Source organism: Nicotiana sylvestris, chromosome 6 (assembly GCF_000393655.2).
Source record: "Nicotiana sylvestris chromosome 6, ASM39365v2, whole genome shotgun sequence".
NCBI classification, from domain to species: domain Eukaryota; kingdom Viridiplantae; phylum Streptophyta; class Magnoliopsida; order Solanales; family Solanaceae; genus Nicotiana; species Nicotiana sylvestris.
Window position 1 is genome coordinate 165,777,829 of NC_091062.1, and position 18,535 is coordinate 165,796,363.

Consider the following 18,535-nt stretch of genomic DNA (forward strand, 5'->3'; position numbering starts at 1 on the left):
TTAAACAATTTAAGCCAAGTATAAATTGCTTAGCGACCGTGCTAGAACCACGGAACCCGGGAATGCCTAACACCTTCTCCTGGGTTAACAGAATTCCTTACTTAGAATTTTTGGTTCGCAGACTTCGAAAAGGAAAGTCGCAATTTCCTCAATTTGGGATTTAAAATAAATTGGTGACTTGGGACACCAAATAAAATATTCCAAGTGGCGACTCTGAAATCAAATAAATAATCCCATTTCGAATAATGTCACTTAAATTGGAAAAACTCCCTTATATCACCTTTGGGTGTGTAAAAAAGAGGTGTGACTGCTCTGGCGACTCTGTTGGGGATCGAACCCAGAATCTCTGGTTCAGGGTTCAAGAATTCGAGCTTGTTAATGTGATTTTTATTTGGCTTTATTGTTGATATTACTGTATTTTGTGGACTTAATGTGCTAATTGCCATTTACCGTTTTGATATTACTTGAACTGTATTTAAATGCCTTCTTACGCCACCCATATGAGTCTTCTGAAAATGGTGCACACATTCACGTGGCCCGCTTTTTCTGTAGAAATTGTACCAAATAGATTGGGGCTGGGCCAGCAACAAGGCCGGGTAGACTTTAGTGCTCCCGATACGTTGCCCCCTCTTCGGCCCCAGTTGTCTGCTCGGGTAACCCAAGTCTAGACCACAAACCCCAGGTTTTAAACTTAGAATAATGCAACCTCATGCCAGATCCCTAGTAGGAACGATTATTTGCATCACGTGCATTTGACCTTGGGGACTCAACACATGGGTTGGGTCCGTCTAGGGCAGGTGTACCAAAAATAAAGACCATCTTGATGCATCCTACGTGCTATGTGAATATTTATTTGTTTCGTCTTGCATGTTGACCGGTTAATAAAGAGAAAAACCAAGAGTGAGGCACGATAGAGAATTCACTCGGTTTCGAAAAATCCCGGTATTTGAAAATATCCCGAAACTCTGCCAAATTTTTGAAAAAAAAGAAAAGAAGAAGAAGAAAGTGTATTTCAAAAGAGTGAGTCAAATATCATGTCTTTATGATAAAACTGACCGAACTACGCAGGTCTGATTCTCACCGGATGTGGGATACGTAGGCAACCCACATAAGGTCCGGCCTCATTTTTTTTACAAATAATAAAATAAAGCATGTATCAGGACTTTGGTCAAAATAATAAGCCGACCCAGCTTTGGTTGTATTTTAAGTTGTTTCTTACTAGAATAGCCTTAGATTACATTCCACTTGTCAAAAGGCTATTTTCGGAAGAAACATGAAAGTCTGTTTAAAAGGTGTCTTTTTCTTTTAAAATACTTATCCCCGGGCCTCAAAATTCATTTGGAATTGTGAAGGGGCCACGTTTGCAAAAATGACCATTATGCAAACATAGCAATAAAAAGGGTCCTTGTCCGTTGATTTTTTTTAGAAAACTTGTTTGGCAAAAAGAGTCCACAAGAGTCAACCCTAACCTTAACCCTCCATAGGTACAAATGAATACCGTCCAGGAATTATCGCAATCTATCATAGAAAGGGCTCAGATGCAGCTACGTAAGTGGTGGGGTGATTTTGATGAAGATGGCCAACTTTGGGTAAAAGAGCATTTGGGTTCCCTGGTAGACATCATGCAGATCAAACCACAGGAGGATTTAATTAAGGCTTTGGTGACCTTTTAGGATCCCATTCACAATGTGTTCCGTTTCTCGTATTTTGAACTCACACCCACTCTGGAAGAAATAACTAGGTATATTGATTTCGGCCAAGAGTTAAGAAAGCAACAACTCATATTCCCCAGGGCTCCCTCAGTGCAAAAATTCTTAGATCTTTTGAAAATTAGCAAACAAATGAGCAAGGACCGCGCGAGCAAAGGGAGTTGTGCATTCTACTTCTTGTATTTCAGGTTTGGACACTCGGTCGGGTTTGAAACAAATGAGAATGGGTTGAGTAACAAACAGGACACGAGCATATGGCAAATTCATCGACAGTTTGCTTTCATCGTGGCATTTCTAGGGATCATGGTATTTCCGAATTCTGAGGGTACAATAGACCGTATGGACAGAATCGCACAGGTCCTCGTCGACAAAAAAGATCACACACTTGTCCCATTAGTGCTGGCGGACATTTACCGGGCATTAACATTGTGCAAATCTGGGGGTCAATTTTTCAAAGGCTGCAATATTCTTCTTCAGATGTGGATGATCGAACACCTTCACCGTCATCCTAAGTTCATAAGATATGCTTCAGACGGGAACAATTTTATCAAAAAGTATGAGGAAAGGGTGGAAGATTACAAACCACCGGAAGGGTTTGAAGCATGAGTTTCCTATTTGAGAAAATTGAGAGCAGATCAAATTGAATGGACCATAGGATGGCTCCCAGTAACAGAAATCATCTACATGACCTCTTCAAAGGGCTACTTGATGATGATGGGAGCGAGAAGTATACAACCATATGCACCACAAAGAGTTCTGAGACATCTGGGAAGATATCAGGTGATACTTGAAGAGGCAGACCTAAGCACTCAAGTCATTGAACTACACCCAGAAGCAACGATACCCGAGGCTTTAGTTCAAAGAGACTGCAATTGTTGTCGGTATCTAAAAAGTAATACCCAGGTACCAGAGCCAGCTAAGGGAAAAGTTGATCCCAATTATGCTGCTTGGTTCGAAAAGAGTTTTTATGTGTACAATGAGCCGGAGCCTGAGCCCGAACCTGTGAGGCCTGCCAAAAGGCCCTATGTTCATGCTTTTGACGACAAAATTCAGGAAAGGTTAGGCTGGGGGGAAAAGGAAAAGGAATATCAGGCCACCATCCATGATCTGCGAGAAGAGTTGAAAAACATAACCTTCAACAATGATTTACAGGCACAAGAGGCCGAGGGTGAGAGGAGAAGATTGGTTCGAGAAAATGAAGCTCTTAGGGCCCAGGTTCGACAGTTGAAAATAGCAGCCTAGAATCCGGGCCGAAGCAGGAAAGAGTAAAGGCTCATCTATAACCTTACTCAAAAGGTGCGTGACTATGAAGATGACCTGAAGAAAGCTGAGTCTGAACTAGCAAAAGAATGAACGAGGTTGGCTAAAAATGCCGAAGGGCATGTAGCTTTCATTTAGCAGATGAAAGAAAGATATGAAAGAGGGGTCACAGGTTGGGAAAAGGCGATTGGCAACCTCGAAGGTGAAATGGCTAAACAAGCCAAAAATTTTAAGGCCGAGAGAGAACATTGTTATGCCTTGATGGCACGGTTGGAAGAGGACTTACAGTACTTGCAAGAGCAAAATCACGCTGCCACCCAGGTCTTAGAGGCTAGATCCCCTCAGATTGGCTGTTTGTTGCAAGAGAAAGGCATCATAAGAGAGAGGGTTCGAAGGATTGCTGACTACATCACCATGAAATGCAATGCGTGTGAGGACATGACAAGATCCATGTTTTTCGCCACTGTAATGATCTTCGTCCGTCAGATAATGGAAGAACTCTATCGGCTCCAAGATGATATGGCAAGTAGGCCCACTGCATGGCTGATTGGTGTTCCTAGGGCAGGGTTGGAGGCACTGAAGTTTTCTTGATTGTATTTTCTTCCTTTTTCCGAGTCTGCATTTTCATATTTCGAATCTGTTTTCAATTCCTAGAAAAGGCATGTCCAGACTCTTAAAGTCCTAGAAAAGGTATGTTTCGAGTCTTTTTATATTAATGAAAATTTGAAAAAAAAACCCACAAAAATTGTCCTTTTATTTTTCGCATTTACTTCTTGAACTACGTTATGATCTGATTCGCGCGGCATCGTGATATGTAGGCAATCCTCATCGGATCCGGTCATGATTTTTGTAAACAATTTAAATAAAAGAGGGAAAAAACCATAAGAAAAACTAAAAAGAAAGAAAAGAGAGTCAAAGAAAAACCAAAAATAGAAAAAGGAAGAGAAAGGAAAGAGAAGAGAGGAAAATGAGGAATAACCGATGAGGAAAGAAGAGAAAATTGGGGAAAATAAGCAAAACTGGGATGAAACATGCAACCGTTGCGAAACATGTAGAAACACGTTTAACTGTATAGGTGCATTACACCCCAACATGCGATTTCCTATGTGTTATTTGTTTCAAACTAACTAGTTGCCTGTTTATTGTCAAGTCCAGGTTTTATATTTAGGTGGTTGGTTTTATGGTAGTCTGGCTTTGCATCCATACTTCACGAGGTCGAAAGGTAGCGTTGAAATGTCTTCAAAAATCATTCTGCCAACAGTTCCTATCACGGATGAGAGTCCGATCTCGGGCATCCCGACTTCGGAATCGGCGGCTACCGAGGAAAATAGGTTACTGGTCTCCGCATGATGGAAATGTGGGACGCCTGGTCAAACGGAAGAGATCCACCAAGTGTAATCCCCGGATTTCTCGAGCTCTTTCCTAGGGTAGGTGGAACCTCCAATATCCTGATCACTCACCCCAATACCCCACTCAGATATCCTACCATCTCGGCCCACTTTGTTGGAACACCTTCTGAGGTTCGCCCCCAGGTGTTAGCTTCAGGAGAAGCTTCAAATATTTTCACTGCTCCGCCATGCTCAGCTACTACACAGCCTACACTGCCCAGGCCCAGCTTTCACCCATCATCCTTCAACTTCCAAACACCATCTTTCCCACTGGAACCTGCACAGTTTCCCGCCTATACTTACTCTCAACCACCCCAATATGAGTTTACTGTGGGGCAAGAAAAGATCACCAAAACTCCTGAGCAAGAAGAGATTGCGAAGAAGATGAGGAGTATGGAACAGAGCCTCAAAAGCATACAAGGCTTGAGTGGACAGAAAAGTGTATCATGTGCCGACTTATGTATGTTCCCTCATGTGCATCTACCATTGGGATTCAAAACCCCAAAATCTGAGAAGTATGATGGACACGGTGATCCTATTGCTCATCTCAAGAGATATTGCAACCAGCTGCGAGGAGCCGGTGGGAAGGAAGACTCCTCATGGCCTATTTCGGAGAAAGTCTGGTCGGCATCGCATCTGAGTGGTTCATGGACCAAAATATATCCCGCTAGCACATCTAGGATGACCTTGCTAGGGATTTTGTCAGGACGTTCCAGTACAACATTGACATTGCTCCAGATAGGAACTCATTGACAAACTTAAAGAACAAATCCTCGGAACGTTTCCGAGAGTACGCAGTTAAATGGCGTGAACAGGCCTCCACGGTAAAGCCTCCGATGGACGAGATTGAAATGGTCACAGTTTTCCTCTAAACCTAGGAAGCTGACTACTTCCAAAATATGATATCCGTAATGGGTAAACCGTTCGCTGAAGCCATAAAGATTGGCGAAATGGTTGAGAATGGTTTGAAAACGGGTGGAATTCTAAGCCAATTCGCTATCAGATGTACCTCCCAAGCCATTCAGGGTGGGATTGGAGGAGTATCAAAGGGAAAGAAAAAGGAAGAAACATTCATGGCAGCGTCGGGTGCAAGAAAACACCGTACTCCCAGATCCTTTTTCTCAAAAAGGACCCCGCAACACTACTACCCCCACCAAGACGTAGCCTATGCTCCTCAGCCATACCCGGTCATGAATGCTCAACCTTATGTACGGCCACAACAACAATCCAACCGGAACCAAGCTCTATTTTCTAGAAACCAGCCTCCTTACCAAAACCACTACAACCCCCGGCCTCCACAAAGCAATTTCCACCCTCGTGAACCACCCAAGAGGCCAAATTTTACACTCATTAGTGAACCCTACTCCAGCCTGTTACCAAAGCTTATTCAAATGGGTCTGCTACAGCCTGTTCCTCAAACCAAGAAAAGCCCAGCATCACCTACTTACAGAGCCGGTACCCCATGCGCCTGTCACTTAGGGGTAGAAGGGCAAGACACAGATGATTGCTGGACTCTGAAGAGACCCATGGAGAACTTGATATAACAAAGGAAAATAGTGCTAAGGGATGAAGATATTCCCAATGTGACTAACAACCCACTACCGGCCCACAACAACGGACCGGTAATCGGAATGATTTGAGAGGATAAAGAATTTGACCCAGCGTTGAAGGCCATCATTGCCAATGCCGATGTAGAAAAGAAATCAAAAGCTGCCCCGAAGCAAGAAAAAGGGGAGAAAAAGGAAAAAAACACCCCTCCAAAGTCAGAGAAGAAAATTGAAGTTGAAACTGGGGCAATGCCTCCCAAAGATGTCGTTCTCTATGTCCCTCGAGGCCGCAAAGAAAAGCAGATGACTTTGAGTCCTCCCAGAAGATTCGAGTTGAATAAGACAACCCAAATGTATGTGCCCAAGGAAGTATACATGATGCGGGGGCCAATTAATCTACCAAGGCTGAGTGAGCCCGTGGTTATTGGCCGCGCATCACAAAAGCCCATGACGGATCCTACCGCTGTGCCCTGGAACTACAACAAATCAGTGGTGACTTACAAAGGCAGAGAAATCTCGGGAGAAGTTCAAGAAAATAACCTGGCAGAAAAGTATTTCAATTTAGAAGAGGTGAACAATGCCACTAGAAAGAGCTTCCCATATAAGAAGACCGTAAGTGACGAAGAAGCGGAGGCCTTCTTTCAAAAGATGAAAATGGTGGATTATAAGGTGATCGACCAGCTCCGAAAATTTCCTGCACAGGTCTCCTTGTTATCTCTGTTGATGAATTCCACTGAATATCAAAAGGTATTGATCAAGACCCTTAACGAAGCATATGTGCCTGTTGAGACTTCTGTAGAGCAGTTGGAGAGAATGGCCGAAAGATTTTTCGCAATTAACCAGATCTCCTTCAGCAAAAATGACTTGCCCCAGAAGGGGCCGCACATAACAAAGCCCTGTACCTGATAGTCAAATGCGAAGGGTACTATATGAAAAGGGTTATGTTGGACGGAGGCTCTGGGGTAGACATTTGCCCACTCTTAACTTTGCAGCGTATGGAAATTGGTACCGAGAGAATCCATCCCAAAAATGTCTATGTACGTGCCTTCGATGGTATCAAAAGGGAAACAATTGGAGAATTGATATGATTCTGACCATCGGCCCAGTAGACTTTGAAGTAACCTTTCATGTTATGGACATGGACACGTTTTACAATTTTCTCTTGGGAAGGCCGTGGATTCACGCAGCGGGGGCTGTGCCTTCTACTCTCCACCAGATGGTGATGTTTGAACATGAGGATTAGGAGATTGTGGTTCATGGGGAAGATGAGCAATCGATTTATCGGGACCCGTCAGTTCCATATTTTGAAGCAATAGAAGGAAGTGAACACATAGTCTATCAGGCCTTTGAAATCGTGGTCGCTGATCAGTGCGAAGAAGGAAAACCTTGTCCTTAACCCTTCCTTTCTAATGCATCAATCATGGTGGCCAAAGAAATGATCAGGCACAGCTACAAACCTAGGAAAGGGCTTGGGAAATCGTTGCAAGGAATGGCTGAACCTATCACCCTGACCGCTAGTGAAACGTTCTTTGGGGTAGGCGTCCGACCTACTACAGCTGATGTAAGATGGGAAGATGATAGTAATAATGATGGTTGGATCTTGCCTCAGCCAGTGCCACATCTGTACAGAACATTTGTCAAGCCAAAATACAATGAAGAAGAGGAACATAAGGCCTTTATGGCCGAAGGAATCGAAGAAATCTGTAGGGCCATGAGGAAGATACTGTATGAAGCCCACATGGTTCGACTAGAGGAAGGCACAAGCACCGCTGATGGGCTGTATATGGGACCTAATGCCAAACTACAGAATTGGAAGGCTACCCCATTCCCTATCAGGCGGGAGTCCCGGTAGACCTGTCCTGCCACTTTTTCTACATCACGAGTTATTCCAGGGTGTAACTCGGATGTTTTATTTAGTTTCCTGTCTTTTAATTTCCAATGTAACCCTGTTATCTTTCAAATTCAATAAAAATAAAATCAGTATTTCATCGTACATTTCTCTTTATTCTTTCTGATTTGGTTATTTTTCTCTTTTATTTCTTCTTTTCGTTCTAATAGTACGGCTTTAAAAAAACATGACATGCTTGAGGACTTCATGCCTAGATCCAAACACACTGCCTAACCATGAAATAGTGAACCAAGAACTGGAATATGATGAAGAAGAGGCTTTTAGGGAAATAAATCAGGAATTGGAACAGTTTGAGAATAAACCTAAGCCGAACTTGAATGGTGCTAAGCCGGTTAATTTGGGTAGTTCTGAAGAAGTCAGGGAAACCAAGATAAGCATTCACACAGACGAGAAAACCCGGGACACATTGATCCAACTTTTGTTTGAGTTCAAAGATGTGTTTGCTTGGTCATACGATGATATGCCAAGACTAAGTGTTGATTTGGTGGTTCATAAGTTGCCAAGTCACCCCCATTGTCCCCCTTTCCAGTAAAAGCAAAGAAAGTTTAAAACCGATATCAGCGACAAGATTAAAGAAGAGGTCACAAAACAGTTGAAAGCAGGGGTAATCCGAGTGGTTCGATACACCACATGGTTAGCCAATGTAGTTCCAGTTCCAAAGAAGGACGGTAAATTTGAGTGCATGTGGATTACAGAGTTTTAAACAAGGCAAGTCACAAAGATAACTTCCCTTTACCAAACATCCACATCCTTGTTAATAACTGCGACAAACATGAGATACAGTCCTTCATGGATTGTTATGCAGGATATCACCAGGTATTGATGGATGAAGAAGATGCAGAAAAGACAGCTTTTACCATACCTTGGGGTACATACTGTTACAGAGTCATGCCATCTGGTCTGAAGAACATCGGGGCAACCTATATGAGAGCCATGACTGCCATTTTTCATGATATGATGCACAAAGAGATAGAAGTGTACGTGGACGATGTAATTATCAAATCCAAAACCCAAGACGACAATGTTCGGGACTTGAGAAAGTTCTTTGAGCGGTTGCGCAAATATGATTTGAAGCTGAACCCAGCCAAATGTGCATTTGGGGTACCATCCGACAAACTTTTGGGATTCATAGTCAGTCAGAGGGGCATCAAGTTGGACCCAACAAAGATAAAGTCTATTCGAAAGTTGCCTCCTCCAAGAACCAAGAAAGATGTTATGAGTTTGTTGGGAAGATTGAACTACATCAGCTGATTCATCACTCAGTTGACATCCACGTGTGAACCCATATTCAAATTGCTGAAGAAATATACGACAATCAAATGGACAAACGAGTGCCAAGAGGCTTTTGATAAAATCAAAGGATATCTGTTGAATCCGCCGGTATTGGTCCCACCTGAGCCAGGGAGGCCTCTTTTCTTGTATTTGACAGTCTTGGAAAATTCTTTCGGTTGTGTCCTCGGGCAACATGATGCGACTGGAAAGAAAGAGTAGGCCATTTACTATCTAAGCAAGAAGTTTACCGGTTATGAAGCTAAGTACACTTTATTGGAAAGAACTTGCTGCGCTTTGACATGGGTCGCTCAGAAGCTGAGGCATTATTTGCAAGCTTACACCACTTACCTCATAACCAGGTTGGATCCTTTAAAATACATATTCCAGAAACCAATGCCCACTGGGAGATTAGCAAAGTGGCAGATCTTGCTCACAGAGTTTGACATAGTCTATGTCACTCGCACGACAATGAAAGCCTAGGCGTTAGCAGATCATTTGGCTGAGAACCCGGTTGATTATGAATACCAACCTTTGAGTACTTTCCAAATGAAGAAGTAAATTCAGTTGAGGTAATATTTGAAGACACCCATGCTTGGAAAATGTTCTTTGATGGGGCAGTGAACGCAAAAGGTGTTGGAATTGGGGCAATCTTGATCTCACCCACCGGCCAACATTATCCAGCCACAACCCAGCTTTGGTTTTTCTATACAAACAATACCGCTGAGTATGAAGCCTGCATTATGGGTATGAACATGGCAATCGACCAAGATGTCGAAGAATTGTTAATCATGTGAGACTCATATTTAATTATCCGACAAGCTCAAAGAGAATGGGAAACCCGAGATGTCAAGCTTATTCCTTATAGGCAACATGTGGAAGATCTTGGCAAGTGATTCAAGTCAATAGAATTCAGGTACATCCCTCGCTGATGCACTTGCTACTTTGCTACTTTGGCCTCGATGCTGCCATACCCAGGCAATGCTCACATTGATCCTTTGAAAATCCAAATTCGGGAAAGGCACGGTTACTGCAATACGATTGAGGCAGAACCAAATATTCAGCCATGGTACCATGACATCAAAAGATTTCTGAAAACACAAGAATACCCCGAGCAAGCCAGTGGGGATCAAAAGAGAACCATTAGATGGCACGCGAGTGGTTTCTTTTTGAGTGGTGATGTCCTATACAAAAGAACTCCAGACCTTAATTTGTTAAGATGTGTTGACACAGAAGAGGGCGGAAGAATCATGTACGAAGTGCACACAGGAGTGTGCGGACCCCACATGAACGAGTATGTTTTGGCAAAGAAAATCCTTCGAGCGGGTTATTACTGGATGACTATGGAAAAAGACCGCTTCAGTTTTGTTCGGAAATGTCATCAGTGTCAGGTGCACAGGGATTTGATTCATGCACCACCCACAGAACTGCATCCCATGTCAGCACCTTGGCCATTTGTGGCTTGGGGCATGGACGTCATTGGGCCGATCGAGCCAAAAGCCTCAAATGGGCACAAATTCATATTGGTAGCCATCGACTATTTCACGAAATGGGTTGAAGCAATCACTCTCAAGTCTGTCACCAAGAAAGTTGTGGTAGATTTCGTGCACTCCAATCTTATTTGCCATTTTGGTATCCCTGCAACTATTATCACAGATAATGCTACAAACTTGAATAGTCATTTGATGGGGGAGATATGTGAGCAATTCAAGATAACACATCGGAACTCTACTCCTTACCGTCCCAAAGCCAACAGTGCCATTGAAGAAGCAAATAAGAACATCAAAAAGATTTTGAGAAAGATGATTCAAAGTTCCAAGCAGTGGCATGAAACGTTGCCTTTTGCATTGTTGGGGTATCGCACTACCGTGTGCACGCCGGTCGTAGCAACCCCGTACCTTTTGGTTTATGGCACTGAAGCCGTAATACCCGCGGAAGTTGAAATCTCTTCTCTCCGGATCATTATGAAAGCTGAAATTGAAGATAGTGAGTGGGTCAAAGCCCGCCTGGAGCAGTTAACCCTGATTGATGATAAGCGAATGGCCGCATTCTACCACGGGCAGTTGTACCAACAAAGAATGGCCAGTGCTTACAACAAGAAAGTGCGGCCTAGAAATTTTGAAGTGGGGCAACTCGTTCTAAGGCGCATTCTTCCCCATCATTAGGAATCAAAAGGGAAATTTGCTCCCAATTTGAAAGGCCTATACATCATCAGAAAGATATTGCCTAGAGGAGCATTGTACTTGGGAGATATCAAAGGAAATGATCCCGAGGCAGCTGTGAACGAAGACGCGGTCAAAAGGTACTATGTCTAGTCCTTCTACAGCAATAGCACTATTCGATTGGGATGGCGAAGGCGTTCATTCTCGCTACCCCAAACACTCCAAATCCTTTTGCTAACCCTTTGAGCCGGTTACATTTCTTTCATTACCCTCTTTGGAACTCGAAAAAAAAAAACAACAACAACAAAAGCAAAATGTTTTCCTGAACTACATTCGACTTGATTCCGAAAGGATACGTAGGCAGCCTCTCTCTGGGGTTCAGTCACACCAAAAAAAAAATCCAATTTCCCCCAAAAGTGAAACTTGGGCACATGTTATAATGGTTCGGCAATGAGCCCACCTGAACGGTTCCAAAATTGTAATTACAACCAGATTCGTTTACCCAAACCTTGTTCAAGTCCTTCCGATCAATCGGTGAAAGGTTTTCAAAATCAGAGAACGCAGTTGTTTGGATCCGATGCAGTCATGATAAGAAATAAAATGAGAGAGTCTTATTGGTGAAAACCTACGGGCACTATAAGGCGATGGTAAGTAGAGAAATTAAAAATGAGAGTCTTGTTAGTGAAAACTCGTAAAGAGAACTATAAGGCGATGGTAAGAAGAGAAATGAGAGAGGTCAATTGGCGAAAACCCACAAAGGGCACCGTTGATCAAAGATAAGAAATCCCTCACCACCATTGGTATTGAAAGAGTCCTGGCAAGTTTTCTCGGTTTTGAAACACGGGTCATAATGGGTTTATGAGAAGTTGAGATAGTTGTGCGGATTGGTTGTCTAAGTCCAAGAAGCATGCCATGTCTATTTGAAGCTTTCATGCACCCCAGATAAGTCTGTCCTTCCTCCCCGAAAGGGACACTTCTCATTTAAATTCATTTTTCTTGTCCTTTGTTTACTTTTCCTTGAATCCTTTCGGTCTAACTTTGTCCCGAAGCTAATGTAAAGAAAATGTGGCAAGATTGGTTTTACAAGGTCCTGCTTAATAAAAACCAAGTCCAAATAAAAGTACACAGCCTCAGCGGGTGCATCAAGTCAATCCCGGCTGGCCATGATGACTGATGCTCCGAAATCGGAGTTTATTGAAAATGAAAAGAAATCCAAGCCCCTAGAGGCAGAATAAAGTGAAAGGGCCAACGCCTATGCAATTAAGTAGTCATGAGAACTTTTGAAAAGTTGAGCTCATCGGTTTTAGGATAGAGATCAACTTTCATAAAAGCCAGCAAGCAGCAGAGGTTCCAACCAAAAGAGTTGAGCTAAGATCAAGTAATCAAAAACGGTGAAGGCCACAAAACCAACCACCGTTTCAAACAAACAATTGTTCTTTATTTGAAAAGTTGAAATAGGTGCAACCTAAAGCAATCGTGCGAGAAGCAGGTGCAACCGAAAGGGAAAAGATGCGCAAGAGCTAGAAATAGTTTGCCGCAACAACCACTCCAAATAAGGAAAGTTCACTCCAAGTTTCTTTCCCGCATTTTATTGAAAAATGAAAATTGAAAAACAATGTGCGTTAGCTTGGGACTCCCAACCTCAATCTTTTATGCTTTTACCAATATTAGGGCTCCAATCCTTGAGTTAAATTTTTAGACATAGGGCCTCCATTCCCTAGTCGCCTTTTGCCAACATTAGGGCTCCAATCCCTGAGTTGAGATTTTAGACATAGTGCCTCCATTCCCTAGTTGCCTTTTGTTAACATTGGGGCTCCAATCCCTGAGTTGAGATTTTAGATATAGGGCCTCCATTCCCTAGTCGCATTTTGTCAACATTAGGGCTCCAATCCCTGAGTTGAGTTTTAGACATAGGGCCTCCATTCCCTAGTCACCTTTTACTTACCAACATTAGGGCTGCAATCCCTGAGTTGAGTTTTTAGACATAGGACCTCCATTCCCTAGTCGCCTTTTTACCAACATTAGGGCTCCAATCACTGAGTTGAGATTTTAGACATAGGGCCTCCATTCCCTAATCGTCTTTTTACCAACATTAGGGCTCATCATAGGGCCTCCATTCCCTAGTCGCCTTTTGGCCAACATTAGGGCTCCAATCCCCGAGTTGAGTTTTTAGATATAGGGCTCCATTCTCTAAACCTTTCCTCTTAAAGTCACACTATCCTGATTTTATTGCTTTCAATAAAAATAGCTTAGATTTTTGTTGCAAATAACTCACAAAAATTTCCTAGTAAAAACTGGGGCAGAAAATATTCGTTTGTTTGTTTGTTTTGGGTGTCTGAGCAGGTTTGACCTCGAGGCACAGGATTCGAGATGACCAAAAGAATGAGTCTCAATCCAAAATAAAGAAAAGAAGAAAAATAACAAAAAAGAAATAAATTCAAAAGGTTGAAGCGGAGAAAGGTGTGGACTGCTCAAGATTTTGATTGAAGTCACAAGCTTTGCATGTCCCGCCTTGATCCAAAGATGAAGAAAGAACCAGCACCTACAGCTGACGAGCATCAAGATTCAGATCAGAGTCCACAGCAAGAACTAGCTAAGACTCAATATCAAGCTTTGAGAGATTTATAGATAGGAATCTTGTAACTCGTAGCTGATAGGCGTAGCTAGCTTATCTTTTATTTTTCATTTTTGGTGTAATAAGGAGCTCAGAAAGCAGAAACAACAGCAACAACAGTGAAATCACAGCTTTCTCGGTAGTCCCAGCTACCAAAACTTCCAAAACTACACTGACCTGATTCCTTTATAGCCAAGGATATGTAGGCAACCTTTGAAGCATGGTTCGGTTAGGCTCTTTTCAAAAATGCTTCTCAGGGAGTTTCAAACAGGAAAAAATCCCTCATAATTGCTCATTTTATCTTTGCCCGAAAAATCATTCGTGTCTCCGAGCAAAGAGGGGCAGTTGTGAGCACGTGATTTTTGCCCCACATGGATTGCTCCTACATAATTCCAATAATTAGGTTTCTTCATGTAATTATTTGCTATTTTAGGGATCTTGTAGGATTTTTATTTAATTATTTGCATTTCTATGCATGTTTAACTTTATTTAGATTATGAAAATACAAAAAATATCATGCATTTTATTTAGGATTTATTTTTATATTTTTAGGATTAATTGATTAATTATTTTCTTTATTAAAAATGAAAATGACAAAAATGGTCGGTTTCTACATTTTTCCTTTTTATTGATTTTTCTCTTTTAATATAGGATTAAGTGGCTTTTATAATAATTAATTACTTTAATTTTTCATATTCTAGGTAATTTAGGATTTCGATTATTAGGTTTTTTAATAAAAAAAAGAGAAAATAAAGAAAAGGAAAAAGAATTTGAAAATAGAAGGGTTGGTGTATTTTCGGAATTGGGTCTCAATTTAGAGCCCAAATTGGTCCAAAATCCACCCCTGCCCGTCTCCAAGTCCAGGCCCAAAGCCATTTAACCCGGTCCATCCCAGATGACCTCCAAACGACCCTGTTTTTGCCTCAATCCATCACAGCCGTTAGATTTTCATCATCCAACGGCCCGAAACTCCTTTGTACTTTACTATATTAATGTCCGAAGAGACCGACCCCCCCTATTAGACCCTTCACACTTCGTCTCCTTCTCTCTCAACATTCAAACCCTAGCCACCCTAGATTCCCTCATCGCCTCCGCCACAAACCGCCCGCCGGAAATTGCTTCCGCCGGCGGCGATGCTCCAATCAACCCCAAATTTACACCTTGAACTCCCCTTCCCAAATATCCAACTAGTTGTCCTCGAATCCATATCGAGTTTCTCGAATCTTGAATCAAAGAAAGCCGGCCAAAACCCTAAGTCACCCAAAAATCCCTAAATTAATACCACTAGATCCCCATCCTAGGCTCATCCTAAATCCCCAACCAATTTTCTTCAAATCCCCACCAAATGACTTGAATCTCGGATCTAAGATTTGCACCGAAAAAAACCTAATCTTCTCAAATCAACCCCAAAGTTTCGATGCTTCCTTTTCCTTCGAGTTTAGGCTTTCAGAAGTGTTTTCTCTCAAGGAGATCCAGTCAAAACCATGCAGAGCTGGATCCCTTAGAGGAAAAGACCTCTGTGGGTCAAGGAGAGGGGGCTTCATAAGCTTCTTTCATTCCCATTGGTAAGCTTCGTCGTCTGTTTTCCCCTCTTCTTTCTTCTTTCTTTTCCCTTTATTCTTGGTTTAACTGCCAAGTTAGTTTCTTAATAGCTTGATTTTCAGTCTCGTTAAAATTGGTTTTTTCTTTAGTATCTTCAATTATGTAAATTTGTTCTATAATGCATTAGCTACTTCAGTTTGTTTGTTCATGTTTTATTAGTTTTTTTCCTCCGATTCCAGATTAATCTAGCTTGTTAAAATAATTAGCACTTTTAGTTATCTTAATTGTAAATGCATCATTTTAATTAGCCTTTAAGTCTGGTTTGACTTCATGAGTTTATTGTGATTAGGTTTCATATGTCAATTGAAGCATGTTGGATATGGTAGCTTTAATTTTGAGTGCATTAGATTAATTAGGCTTAATAGGCATCCTAATTGCTCTTTTCATCTTTATGTTTCTGTGAAATTTTTAATTGATGAAAACATGTTCGAATCTCATGAGTTGGAGCAATTAGGTTTCCATTTTTCTGTCACTTTAGGCTCAAGTCCTTAATCAGGTGTAGATAATTCATTCACTCTGTTTCTGTTATCAGTTTAGTTTGAATTTAGTGTTCTTTAGGGTAATTAGATAAGCAACCTTTATTAATCAATAGGTTAGTTTTAAAATAGAATAAAATCAACATGTTTTTATTTCAACATTAATTGGGGTTTTTGATGCTTTCTAATTTTGTTTGGCTTAATTTGGCAATCAATAGAACTTAGGGACTTGCTTTGAATTAAAAGAACCTATGTAAAATTGAAATAAGGGATAGCCTATGGGGCAAAATTGGACTTTCACTTAGGCTGAAATCAGAAGGTTCTAGTATTTAGGACAGTTGTCCCTATCCTTAGCAAAAATGTTATTGGAAAAGAAAAAGGACAGACAACTGTATAGAAAGGGCTGTACTATTTTGAAATTTAGGAATTTAGGTTAGAATATTCCCTTTTGATGCCATTTCTTGCACACTCTATAAAAGGGAACATCATTCACTCACACACAGAGATTTTTTAAGAACTGATTTACTGCACAAAAAATCATTCTTCTACTGAAAAGACTAAGTTTCAAACTTTGAGAAAAACTTTCTTCTTTGGTTTTCTGACAAGCTAAAAATGACTTGAAGTAGAAGAACTTCTCTTGGTCTTCTTGAGTTGAAATCTCTGGGTTTTTGAAAGCTGAAGTTAGTTTCTTATTTGGTTGTCTGTTTGGCTGCCTGTTTATGCTCACTATTCTGGAAGAATCAGCTGTTCTAGTGACCTTTATTTGGTCTTGTTTGAATCATCTCTAGGTATGTAACCATATTTTGGATATGAAAATGACTCTACTTGTGCAATCTAAAATTATTCATGACTATGTGTGTATGGATGCATGTGTCAACAGTAGAAATTAATGTGTTGTTCATTACTCTTCATCAGCTTTTTCATGTGTCTTTCTGTGCATTTCAGCATGTAGAAAAGTGGTGTCAAAATAGCATCAATAGCTGTATCTTATGACATTATTTAGGTTCAGTTCACAATGCTTTCTTTCTCTCCTTCATCTGATTCTTTTTCTTTCCAAAATGCTCCTTTCATTTGTCTTTTGGGTTGTCTGATCATAAGCTGTAGCTTATTGGTTTAGCCACCAGTTGGTTGGACCAATTGGTTCTGAAAGCTTTTGAGGTAGGATTTACATGTTTTGGGAAAGAAGATGAGGCTGCTAGGATTTTGAGCTGAAGTCCTTTAATGGTTATGTGTTTAACCTTCAATATGGTTAAACTCATGAACAATCATCTTCTTTTATTATTATTGCATTCTTAAGCTTTAACTTAGGTCTGTCAAGGTAGTATGACTGAAGTAATCTTGTGAATCTGACCTTTTCCATGGTCAGATCCATGAGATACTTAGGAAACAAGGCTGATTTAGCGATAAGAAGTCTCATGTTAGGAGCCTGGGCAAGTAGCTTTGTAAGAAGCAGCTCTGTATTTGGTTCTTGCAGATTTGGCACATTGGATTTGAAGAAGTAATCAAAGGGAAACCTGGAATCAGTAGAAGCCTTCATTTTTATTGTATTTTTGTTCCTTTAGAATTTTTCGGATTATCAACTTTTAATGTGCTAGATTCTTTAGCAGTGTAGACTTCATTGTATAATTTTGGACTTACAAATTTGTAATATGGACTGTTAATTTTTTTTTAAATCCAGATTAGCTGTCAGTAAGCCTACAAAAGTGGGCTATTTTGTTTGAACAATAAATGCATTCAGAGATATGTGCAAAGTTTGGTATTGGGTCAAAATTATGCCCAAACCTTGGGCCTACTCGATACAAGTCTGGCCCGATCCATTTGGGCTTAAGCATTTGGACTTCACGAGTTGACCCAACAGAATTTAATTCTTCAAATTTCCTCTGCAGTGAATATACTTGGGGTTATGCATAATTGTAAACTGAGTAGTATTTGCAAATAAGCCCAAGTCTTGGGCTCATCGAGCAAATATGACCTAGGTGTTTGGGCCTGGGTTATAAACACAAACCTAGAATTTACCTCATAGGTCATGGCATAAATGTGACATTTGTTTGCAAATCGTATGTATTGTGATTAACATTCAGATTTTGGTGTTTGTGAACCTGGATTTCTTTAGCTTAAAGAGAATGTTTCTCTTGTAGTTACTGATTTATGTCTGTACCATGGGTAAAAATGCAAAAGGGGTAGATAGTCCCAATCAAGAAATTTAGTAATTGGGCCTGCCTGAGTTAGCTCAATGTGGGCACAAATTTGTCTTAATTCTCAATAAAAGGCAAAAGCTCTCAAGTTCTTTCTCTAATGGGCCAAGTCTTAGGCCCTAAATGTAGCTCCATCTAAAAGGTGAACCTTTCTTCTTAATTTAACTAGGCCCAGATTTTCCATTTCTAATTAAACGATCTCTTGTTTTAAGCCTCAAAATTAGTGGTCTTAACTAAATAAAATGAAAACCCTTTAGTAAAATAGATTGGGGTGTACCATATACGAATATAATCTTTTAATTTATGGCCCTAATATAAATTTATTAGTTTAGAAATGCCTTGACCTTTTCGTAGATTGCTTTAGACCCGATTTAGATTAGTATTGAAATTATATATACGTTCGC

The 18,535-nt window shown here is 40.9% G+C and overlaps 1 protein-coding gene across 1 annotated transcript; it reads left to right on the top strand.

Moving 5' to 3' along the window:
• The first annotated feature begins 5,268 nt into the window (after positions 1-5,268).
• On the top strand, positions 5,269-6,810 carry LOC138871619 (uncharacterized). Its single transcript, XM_070149506.1, has 2 exons — positions 5,269-5,812; positions 6,020-6,810. Exons 1-2 carry the CDS (start codon positions 5,269-5,271, stop codon positions 6,808-6,810), a joined length of 1,335 nt encoding a protein of 444 aa, XP_070005607.1.
• Positions 6,811-18,535: the final 11,725 nt, after the last annotated feature.